This window comes from Arachis ipaensis, chromosome B05 (assembly GCF_000816755.2).
Source record: "Arachis ipaensis cultivar K30076 chromosome B05, Araip1.1, whole genome shotgun sequence".
Classification (NCBI taxonomy): Eukaryota; Viridiplantae; Streptophyta; class Magnoliopsida; order Fabales; family Fabaceae; genus Arachis; species Arachis ipaensis.
This window is the reverse complement of record NC_029789.2, coordinates 88,008,577-88,020,928: the sequence shown is the minus strand read 5'-3', so window position 1 is coordinate 88,020,928 and position 12,352 is coordinate 88,008,577. Positions and strand designations below refer to the sequence as shown.

Genomic DNA, 12,352 nt, shown 5'->3' with positions numbered 1-12,352 from the left:
GAAAATGAGGAACAATCAAAAATTCCAAAAAAGGGGAATGAAGCAATTGAAGAGCCAACCAAGAATCAAAAGCAACAAGCAGAGAAGAACTTTGTACCTCCACTGCCATATCCCCAGAGATTCAACAAGGAGGCAAAGGATCAACACTTTCATAAGTTCCTTGAGACTTTTAAGAAGCTAGAGATCAACATTCCCTTGGCTAAAGCACTTGAGCAAATGCCTCTGTATGCCAAGTTTTTGAAGGAGCTTATTAACAAGAAAAGAAGTTGGCTAGAAAAGGAAACTGTGATGCTCACTGAAGAATGCAGAGCATTGATTCAAAAGGGACTTCCCCCTAAACGTGAAGATCCTGGGAGTTTCTTTCTACCCTGTGCCATTGGTAACATGACCATCAGCAAGGCGCTGTGTGACCTAGGGGCTAGTATCAATCTGATGCCCTCCCCTCTAGTGAAAAAGCTGCGCATGAAAGAAGTGAAACCAGTACAGATGTCTTTAGAATTGGTGGACAAATCAGAAGTGTACCCAAGGGGTATAGTTGAGAACCTTCTTGTCAAAGTAGACATATTCATTTTCCCTACTGATTTTGTGATCTTGGAATCTGATGAGGATGATAGTGACTCTATTATACTGGGAAGGCCATTCTTGGCCACTGCTAGGGCCATTGTAGACGTAGAAAAAGGAGAGTTGACCCTTAGGCTACATGATGAAAGTGTCACACTGAGTGTCTCTCCATAAATAAAGTTCATCAATGAAAAAGAAGATAGCATGGAAACTGGCGAGATAGAACTGCAGAGGAAGGAAGAAATTGACAAGATGATCAGCAATCACCTCCCAAAGCAAGAAGTAGATAATGCAGCATGGGAAGAAGAAAAAGAACTTGTACAGAGCAATGGAGAGATTCATGAAAGCATTGATGTGTTAGTTATCAAGAAGAAGAATCCCAAAATAAAGCCAACTTGCAAGCAGAAATGATCAATAAGCAGAAGGAAGAAGAATGAAAACAGAATAAAAAAGGGTTGGAAGAACAAAAAAATTCCAGCAAAAGGGCTTTCCAAAGGTGACAAAGTGCAGTTAGTCTATCAACAACTGGGAGCAACCCAACAGATTGATGATTACTATATTGTGAGCAAAATACTCTCACTAGAACATGCTGAGATAGAACACCAAGGAACAAAGAAGAAGCTCACAATCAGAGGGGACAAGTTGAGGCACTATAACCATCAACCACCATGAAAGAAAGCCCCAATGTCAAGCTAGTGACATTAAAAGAGCGCTTGTTGGGAGGCAACCCAACCAGAGGTAGTTTTCTTTTCATAGCCTTTTCAATAAAAATGTTGAATAATTTGGTATGCATTGCAAGGAGCTAAGTTTGGTGTTACACACCAAAACAATTTAAAGGAGAATGAACGATTATAAGTTTGGTATTCCACCAAAACATCATTTAAAAACACATTCTCACTTCTTGCACAATACTCGCTCCAAGCAATCAAACAGATTATTCAATTACTTAATTGCTCTCTAGTTTTAACTTCATAACCTTTAGCAACAACACAAGATTTTACATATAGTTAACCTGTTGCATCAGAGGAAGTGGCAAGGAACTAAGTTTGGTGTTCCCACACCAAATTAAATCCAAAAACCACACTCAATTCATGCATACTAACCAGTCACTTAAGGGCTTGAGAAGCAAGCAACTTTTGAGAATTATGCAGGGAACTAACCATCAATTGAAGACATTATGCACCATGACTCAAAAGGGGACCAACAGAAAGAAGGACAAAAGAACTGCAAACCAATAGGTTGTATCTATACTTAACTTCAGCTGTTGAGAGATGCTATGATTTATATCTTGCTAAAGTGTTCATCTAGTACAAGTAGAATCAATTTTTTTTTAAATAAATAAGCTAGTCTAAGTGTGTGCTTGTGTGTTTACTTTCAATTAACTAAATGCAAGCTTTGTCCCCTGCATTTGTAATTCAATAAAAGAAATGTTTGGAATGTGAAGTAAGATAGTTCTTTGTTAGTGGGAAGTACAATAATAGTGAGTGGTGGTATGTATGTGTGATTGTATGATAGCTCACTTTTAGGGAATAAAAGGACTAGACTGTCTCCTTTTAAGTAGAAAATAGCTCACTGTCTATGAATCTCAACAAGATAAAAGTCCTTGGCTAAAAAGAAGAACAAAAAGAGAAAAGAAATAGCCAAAGAGTGGCAACAGAACAAAAGAAAAATAAAAAAAAAACAAAGCTAGACACCAATAGCTTGAACTTTAGAATATATGCCTGTGATGTCTTTGTACTAGGATCTGCTTGGATTATTAAGTTCTTTGGAGTGCATCAACACTTGGTAACTTAGGTTATCTAACCCGGGATTATCAACTGAAAGTCCACTATCAAGAGCAATCTAGTTACAAGGCATTTAGTAACCCAAAGAGGTGCTGGGCATCAATGTTCTAAATAGGAATGTGAGCCAAGTGTCTATAGTGAATAATATGTCAAGTATAAAGAAAGAAAAGAACTTGTTACACATGACACTGAACTAAAGCTTATAGAGAAAAGTAATAGTCAAGGACAAATGAATAATGAGAAGTCATAGCAGTGTGTTGCTTGATACTTGAAGGAGACTTTCTAGGCCTAAAATTCAATAATAAGTGAGTGTTTACATATCCACATAAAACCCCATGAACTACCAATAATACTCTGCTAGCATGAACATTTTCTTCCATTTCATTCTTTCTTCTCAATAATTCTTTTCTTGCTTGGGGACAAGCAAGCTTTAAGTTTGGTGTTGTGATGACAAGTCATCTTAGCCTAGTTTCACTAGTCTTTTTCTTTTGTTTTCAATTGTTTTTATGCACTTTCTTGAGCCATAAGCAAGCCAATTGGGTAGAATTTCATATTTTCTTTGATTCAATCAACCATAGATGAATTAATGCAATTTCATGAGATTTTGTGGTATAATTGTCATATATTATGAAAGAATAACAAACTCATGATTTTGAGCATAGCTTTGATGTGTTTGGTTGATTGATGATAGGTGAAAAGAGCTTTGAAGAAGGTTGAAGAAAGAAGAAAGGGCAAGGAGCAAGAGAGAACAAAAAGCTTGAGCAAAAGCTTGCCTCAAACTTTAGCTCAAGCTTTTGGAAGAGTGAATTCACATTGGTTGGAGCAAAAAGCTTGCGCCAACGTTTGCCTCAAGCTTTTTGGCAAACATTGGCGCTACACACCAACACCCTGGAGGAGAAAAGCTTGCGCCAACGTTTGCCTCAAGCTTTTTGGCAAACGTTGGCACCACACACCAACACCCTGGAGGAGAAAAGCTTGCGCCAACGTTTGCCTCAAGCTTTTTGGCAAACGTTGGCGCCACACATGCACACAAGGGGATCAACGTTTGGACTAAAGTTTGACCTCAAACTTTAGCCTAAACGTTGGTAGCAGCAAATGGGGGCATCTGATATGAAAAGCTTGAGCCAAAGTTTGCCTCAAACTTTGACTCAAGCTTTTATGATTTATAGCCCGGTTCATAATGGATTTCTCTCCAACTCCAAGAGCAATCAACCGAGGCCTTTATCAACCCAATTCCATCAAGAGCAAAGGCCCAATCCAAGGCTTGAAGACCATTTGAAGAAAGTGTATAAATAGCTTAGGATTTAAGTTTTTCAGAGAGCTTTTCCTGGAAAATTATTAGAACACTTACAGAGAGCTCACCTTTACATTTTTGAATTGTTGCTTTAGAATTCTAGAGAATTAGGAAGGAGAATTGATCTCTCTTCTTCCTTGTTCTTGCTTGAGCATTCCTTACTTTTCTTGCTTTGGATCTTGGGTGGAGAATTGAAGAACTTCTGTTTCAATCTCACCTTGAGATCTTGTTTAAATTTCTGCATAATTGAATTTCCATTCCAGTTAATTGCCTCTTCTTCTACTCTTTCTGCAATTTACATTTCTTTATTTCCTTTGCAATTGATTCTTGCTGGATCTAGGAAGGCAGTGAGATCTAGACTCAGCTATCTAGTCTCTTGAGTCCTGAGATCTACAGTTTTAAATTTTTAATTTCCTTATTTCATTGCTACACCAAGCTTTTTCTCATTTCCGTTTTAGATCCGGTTTAATTCAAGTCATCTTCTACTTTTCTATTTATTGCAGTTTACTTTTCCTTGTTTAATTTCTGCGAATCCACTTCCCAATTCCCTTTACAATTCAAGCCATTTATATTTCTTGCACTTTAAGATTCTGCAATTTACATTTCTTGCAATCTAAGTTTCTGTAATTTATATTACTTGCACTTTAAGATTCAGCCTCTTTAATTTCTCTGCACTTTAAATTCTTGCCAATTGTCCCTCTCCCTTTTAATTTCATGCAATTTAGCTTCTGTCGAATACAAACTACTCAAATAAACTCTTGATTCGCTAGACTAAGTCACCCACTAAACTAAAATTGCTCAATCCTTCAATCCCTGTGGGATCGACCTCACTCCCGTGAGTTTTATTACTTGATGCGACCCAGTGCACTTGCCGGTTAGTTTCGTGTTGGATCGTTTTCCACACATCAAAAAGAAGAATAGAAGGAGGAGGTAGATGGAAGAGAATTCAAACATATAAAGAAGGAGGGAGTTCGAATTGTACCTTGAAGAGGAGTGTTAGTCCTTTAAATAGAAGGATGTGAGAAGAGGGGAAAAATTTTCGAAAATTAAAGTAAAAGATTTTGAAATAATTAAAAGAAATTTTGAAAATTTGATTGAGATTTTCGAAAATTAAGATTAGGAAAGAAATTAAGTGATTTTTGAAAAGAGTTTGAAATTAGAAATTAAAAAGATATGATTGAAAATTGATTTTGAAAAAGATGTGAGTGAAAAGATATGATTGAGAAGATATGATTGAAAATCAAATTAAAAAGAGAAAGTTTTAAAATTAAAGTTGATTACTTGACTAACAAGAAATTAAAAGATATGATTCTTAAAATTGAAAATTTGATCCTTTCTTAATAGGAAAGTAACAACTTGAATATTTTGAAGTAAATCATTAATTTTAGCAAGGATTTTCGAAAATAGTAATAAATAAAAAAATTGAAAAGAAATTGATTTTGAAAAGATGTGATTGAAAAGATATGATTTGAAAAAGATTTGATTTTGAAAAATTATGAAGATTTGAAAAAAAATCTGAATTAAAAACAAAATCTTACCTCTAGTGTCATCCTGGCGTTAAACGCCCAGAATGGCATCCATTCTGGCGTTTAACGCCCAAAATCCTACCTTTTTGGGCGTTAAACGCCCAGCCAGGTACCCTAGCTGGCGTTTAAACTCCAGTTTTCATTCTTCACTGGGCGTTTTGAACGCCCAGCTTTTTCTGTTTGATTCCTCTGCTGAATGTTCTGAATCTTCAATTCTCTGTATTATTGACTTGAAAAGACACAATTTTGAAAGTATTTTTGAATTTTTAATGATGAGAAACAATAAAAAATGCAACTAAGATCAAATAAACAATACATACAGGACACCAAACTTAAAAATTTTTATATAGGAGACACTAACAAATTGAGAATGCACATGAGAAACAACAAAACACACAAAACAAGAGAATTTAAAGATCAGAGCAATGAAATCATTAAGAACAACTTGAAGATTAATGAAGAACATATTGCATGTTTTCGAAAAATGCAAGAAGAATGCAATTGACACCAAACTTAAAAATTGATGAGAAACATAAAATATTTTTTGATTTTTATGGTTTTATAATTTTTTTTTGTGATTTTCGAAACTTATATGGAAAAGAAAATAAAGATAATCAAAACTTTTAATAAGAATTCTAGGAATCATGCAATGTTAGTCTAAAGCTTCAGTATAAAAAGATTAGACATGTTTGGCCAAGCTTCAGCAAGACATTACATTTAGTAGCTAAATTGATGAGAATCAATCAGCTTTTGTGATGTTAAGAACATCACCTTGAAACTCTAGAATTCATTCTTAAAAATTCTGAAAAGTACCTAATCTAAGCAACAAGATGAACCGTCAGTTGTCCAAACTCGAACAATCCCCGGCAACGGAAATTGTGATCATCAACAATGGCGCCAAAGGACTTGGAGCTCTTAAACGTGAATCTCACTTTGTCACAATTCCGCACAACTAACCAGCAAGTGCACTGGGTCATCCAAGTAATACCTTACGTGAGTAAGGGTCGATCCCACGGAGACTGTCGGCTTAAAGCACGCTATGGTCACCTTGTAAATCTCAGTCAGGCGAATTCATATGGTGATGGAGAATTGATAATTAAAAGATAAATAAAACATAAAATAAAGATAGAGATACTTATGTAATAATTTGGTTGGAATTTCAGATAAGCGTATGAAGATGCTTTGTTCCTCCTGAACCTCTACTTTCCTATTGCCTTCTTCCAATCATTCATACTCCTTTCCATGGTAAGCTTTATGTTGGGTATCACCGTTGTCAATGGCTACTTCCCGTCCTCTCAGTGAAAACGTTCCAAATGCGCTGTCACCGCACGGCTAATCATCTGTCGGTTCTCGATCATGTCGGAATAGGATCTATTGATCCTTTTGCGCCTGTCACACGCCCAACAATTGCGAGTTTGAAGCTCGTCACAGTCATCCCTTCCCAGATCCTACTCAGAATACCACAGACAAGGTTTAGACATTCCGGATCTCAGGAATGACCGCCAATAATTCTAGCCTATACCACGAAGGTTCCAATCTTAGATTAGAAACCCAAGAGATACGCATTCAAGCCATTGCTAGTAGAACAGAGGTGGTTGTCAGGCACATGTTCATAGGTCAGAATGATGATGAGTGTCACGGATCATCATATTCATCAAGTTGAAGAACGAATGAATATCTTGGAGAAGAAACAGACTTGAGTTGAATAGAAAAATAATAGTACTTTGTATTAATTCATGAAGAACAGCAGAGCTCCACACCTTAATCTATGGTGTGTAGAAACTCCACCGTTGAAAATACATAAGAACAAGGTCTAGGCATGGCCGTGAGGCCAGCCCCCAAACGTGAAAAGGTCTATCAAAGTCTGTGTAAAAGATGAAAATACAATAGCAAAAGGTCCTATTTTTAGAAAACTAGTAAACTAGGGTTACAGAAATAGGTAATTAATGCAGAAATCTACTTCCGGGCCCACTTGGTGTGTGCTTGGGCTGAGCATTGAAGCTTTCATGTGTAGAGACTTTTCTTGGAGTTAAACGCCAGCTTTTGTGCCAGTTTGGGCGTTTAACTCCAGCTTTTGTGCCAATTTTGGAGTTAAACGCCAGAATTCTTGAGCTGACTTGGAACGCCGATTTGAGCCATCAAATATCGGGCAAAGTATGGACTATTATATATTGCTGGAAAGCCCAGGATGTCTACTTTCCAACGCAATGCCAATTGGGCTTCTGTAGCTCCAGAAAATCCACTTTGAGTGCTGGGAGGTCAGAATCCAACAGCATCTGCAGTCCTTTTTTAGTCTCTGAATCAGATTTTTGCTCAGGTCCCTCAATTTCAGCCAGAAAATACTTGAAATCACAGAAAAATAAACAAACTCATAGTAAAGTCCAGAAGAGTGATTTTTATTTAAAAACTAATAAAAACATAATAAAAACTAACTAAAATATACTAAAAACATGCTAAAAACAATGCCAAAAAGCGTATAAATTATCCGCTCATCAAGCACCAAGAGCTGACAAAGAGTTAGCTACCTTGTTGATTTTGGCTATGTACTCGATCACTGTTGCACCTTGTTTCTTTATTGTTTTCAGCTATGCCTTCAAGATTTGTATTCTTGATTTGAGTCTGGCGGTGAAGTGTTCTTCCAATTAATCCCAAATTTTGTGCACGTAATCATATTCAATAACCTTGTTTACAAAGGCTTCATTCATGGAGGAGAGCATCCATGCTAGTAAGCATTCATCTCTTTGTTCCCATGCTTTGAATTCTTGTGAGATTTTACCTTCGACTCAATCCTGCTCCGAATTGAATCTTCTCAGAATTGATAGTGCTATGATATGATTCTGGAGTTTGTTAGATTTAATACACGCAAGAGCTTGACATTTCCACACTTTGAAGTTGACTTTGTTGAGTTTAATTATGGATGGAAAGTTTGCAATTGACAGCATTGAAGTTTGCTGTGTAGCTTAAGCTGGTGTTGCGGACGGAACGTGGTCATCCATGGATTAGAACTGCAGCTCTGATACCATGTGAGATACTAGAAGCTTGTAGAAGAATATAGAAGAATTGAGAAGAAAGAAGCTAAGACTGTTATTAAAAAATTAAATTGAGTTTGTTACAATGTACGTATTTATAGGTGATAAGTAAATGAGTGATTGTGACTTTAGGTTGGTTAAGGAGTAACATATTCTAACGGAATTGGGCCTAGTAAGAATAACTGTCTTGACAGCAAGCTGAAGAGGGAAGAGTTCATATCAGCTACACTAACAAAGATAACCTATAAATACTAGAGAGTAGTGTTGCAAAGTCACCTCTCAACTTCACATTTCTCACAAAATGGATTGGTTATTGAATGTATAATTGTTGCTGTCTATTCAGATGCAATAATTAGAGAAAACAACGATGGTATATTTTTTAAATGCAATGATGCAACTGTAATGCATACTTGGCAGTTGCAATCATTAATTGATCTTAACAATTTTATTATTGTGAATTTGGGTTTATTAGGAAGGATGCACATAGAAAAGTTGGGTATCAAATTTTATGTTTAGACGACAATCGAAGTGCCGAAAGAAAATATTTTGGCTAAAACATGACGAGAAAGTTTGTGCTATGCCCGATTGCCAGGGGAATATTGAAGTGCAACAAATGATAGAGCTTTACATTAAGTTCGTGGATATTGGTAGTAGTTCTTTATCTTCTTGTTCAGCTACATCGAGTATTTGGGCAGGAGTAAGGCATAGTTAAAGAACCGATTTCAGTGGCCTGAGGGTTGCATCATTAGAACACAGTTTTGTACTAGTGGGTGCTGGGTTTTAGAAGACTTAAAGACAGACGATGAGTACGTTCAAACTAGTTCTGATAATGATAGCAATGATGATATAGAGTTTGTTCCAGAAATCTAACTTTCTAGGTTTCCACTGCCATCACCTTCCCTTCCTAGTCGTTTACAACAACAAAAATCCTAAACATACCTCGTCGCAAGTGAAAAAGCCCCAATGTCTCTATCAGGGGGCACCAACATGGGAATTTACGAGTTTGCGTTTGTTTCTGAGAATAAGACATAGAGGACAGAGACATAATTTAGTGTTCTTTTATTTTGTTTGGTGATAAAGTAGAACAAATTATGAAAATCTAATTTATTCTCATTTTTTGCATTAAAAAAATTTGAGAATAAAAATATAATAGTAAAAATATAATTAAGAAAAATTAACAAGAATAATAAAAGAAAAAATAAAAAATAAGTTGTTTCCCTTGTTAGTGTCTCTGTATCTTTCCTGTCAGGATAAATACAAAATGCACTAATTTAGTGTCTCTGGACACAATGTCTCTATCCATGTCTCATTTGTTAAACACAATTTTATATCTCTGTGTTCCTGTCTCAGTATTCTGCCCCTGCAAACAAATGCAGCCTGATATATCCACGACAAGATAAGTGGGATGCAGCCAACTAAGTCTCCCACATGGTAGTTAATTGCCATGCAAAATGAGTGGTATATCCACGCAAGCACAGCCGATCCCCAGGAGTATTATTAGCACCTTCCTAAGTCAAGGAGCGAACGGACTTATTGGATATGCATAATGGAGCGAGATTTATCCATCGTCAATAGACCACCAATTATAGAAAGATGTAACATAGTTCATAATGTCTCAGCACTTCGGTTGATACATCAACTGGCATGTTCCTCAGCTGTGTCTTCAGCCATATCATCTTAATACTGTATGGCTAGAACAATGAATGCCCTTCCTGAACCTGTTGCCATGGAAGCATTTCTTCAGCTGCGTTTGCTATCAACTCCAAATGATTGTGCCCACACCATATCTAGAAATTCCTAGTGCATCTTCAAACTGGTTCTACATCTGTGCATGTAAGCCGAGATGAAATGTGAAATTCTAAAAGGTGATCATGCACTCACCTCATTGTCAGATCCAGAACTTTTTAAAATTTTTTATTATAAATTAATTTCAAATTCACTTATTTATTTATAGCTTTAATTTCAGAAATTACCTTATTAAAAATAATTAATGCAAGTTTTGATTAATTGGATTTGAAATAAATTAAGGTTCTTATCCAAACTCTATAATTATGAATTATTTTTCTATTTACAATTTAAGGTTTTAGAAATTCAAAAATAATGAGGTTTGGTTATTTAAATTAGAATTTTATCTAATTTTACAATTATTGAGTTATTCCCTATATTTAAATTACAAAGTTAGTAGTTGTCAAATAATAAGAATTTTATATGATTTGATTTAAATAATTTATATTTTTATAATTTAATACTTTAAGTTTTAAGGATAAAGAAAATTAATTTTTACCATGTATTTTTAATTAGAATAATTGATTTAGAATCAATTAGAATATTAATACCACAAATAAGCCCGTAGTTGTCACGCAAGAAAAGGAGAAGGAAGGAGACGAGCTTGCAAGGGAGAAGAGGAAGCTGCACCGCCTAGCCGCCACTGTCATCGTTGAGTCGCCGGGAAGGAGAACCCGACGCGAAAGGAATAACGCGCGAAGGAGAGGGAGAGAGGTCTGAGGCTGAGCTGGTCTCTATCACCGCCGTTCTGCCCAGCCACCGTCGCACGCTATGTTGTTGCCGCTGGTGATGGGTGATCGAACCTCTGGCTGCCGGGAACAATTCAGTGGTCGTAGGGACCACCGCCGAAGCTTCTGTCATTTGGTTTAGTCAGTATTCCTTAGTTACAATAAGTATCTCTGTCTCGGAACCTTTGCCATTCATATCCCATTATGCGTTTTAAGGTTTTCGCAATATTAATGTTTTAGGATTAAGTTATCGGGGCCGCAAGTTGCGAGTAAGGGCTCATTTAGAGCTCTATTGCTCAAGTTATGATCACTTGAGTACGAAGAGGTCATGATTGACAGCTCTACAAATCCTTCACTTCTTGATGAATTCTCCACGTTTGCATGATTTTCCTTCATCCTTCCAAGCTATCCTCTTGCCTTCTAAAATTTCAGTCACTTAAACAAACACATCAAGGTATCGAATGGAATAGAGGTGAAATTAAAATTAGCAATTTTAAGCATAAAAAGCATGATTTTTATCACTAAGCATAATTAGGAGAAATTCACAAAACTATGCTATTTCAATGAATAAATGCAAGAGAAGTCAATAAAATCCACCTAATTAAAGCAAATAAATACCATAAAATGTAGACTTATCACTAGTCAAGTAATACATCAGAGATTTATAAAAGGCTTACTCCTATCTCTCGACGTTTTAAACAAAAGCCTCTAAGGCAACAAATTTATACTTATACAAAAGATGAGAGAATAACTACAATAAAAGTAAAATAGATACAAAATAAAGTGAAGCCGTCCTCTGCTCTGTCACTAATCCACAACTCACACAGGTGAGTTGCGATCTGCATCTAAAAACAACAACATATGGTATGAGAACTAGAGGTTCTCAGTACGGTAACAGTGCCCAATGGATAAGATATAAGGTTCCGAAATGCCAAAGACAATCCTAGAACTTCACATCGAACATAAGATTCAAACTTAGAAAATATTTAAGTAAAACCATAAAAGGTCATCTAAATTCTAAGGATTTTCTAACTAATAGTAAATACCACCACTGTCCCACAGCCCGCACCAGCCCATCCTCCATACGATCCCATCACCACCACCTACCGAGACTCCTCAATCCCAGTAGAAAACACAAGTAAATGCAAGCAAGTAAATGACAAGTAATGTTCATATACAGCAAGTAAACAGATAGCAAATAAGCATGTGAATCGTTTAAGCATAATCGAAATTAAGCAAAGCAAACAAACATATAGAAGTTGCATATGATGAATACTTGTTCCTATTGGCTCGTGTATCACTTGTCGGTCCATAACTGCCAACCTGACACATCTCTTCGAATGTAGCCTTTCTGCCACTCCTAGGGATATAGTGCCCTGCTCACTATCAAGTGCACCTAGGGATATAGTCTGCTACTCACTATTGACCTGTGGATATAGTACCCGGCTCACTCGCATGTGTAACATAGGGATATAGTGCCCGGCTCATTGTTGCGGCAGAGGAGGTTATGTGAGTGGGATACCACGCCAGCCCTCATATCTAAACGTAAGCGGGATTAACCACCATGCTTATGCCGACGCCGTAATCTTGACAAGTAGAATTCACCACCTCCCTTGCCCGAGGCGCACAGCGACTTACTAGCACA

General features: G+C 36.5%; 1 protein-coding gene across 1 annotated transcript; it reads left to right on the top strand.

The window, feature by feature from the left end:
• LOC107640756 lies at positions 289 to 735 on the top strand. The gene has a single exon (XM_016344255.1). The coding sequence runs from the start codon at positions 289 to 291 to the stop codon at positions 733 to 735; it is 447 nt and encodes a 148-aa protein (XP_016199741.1).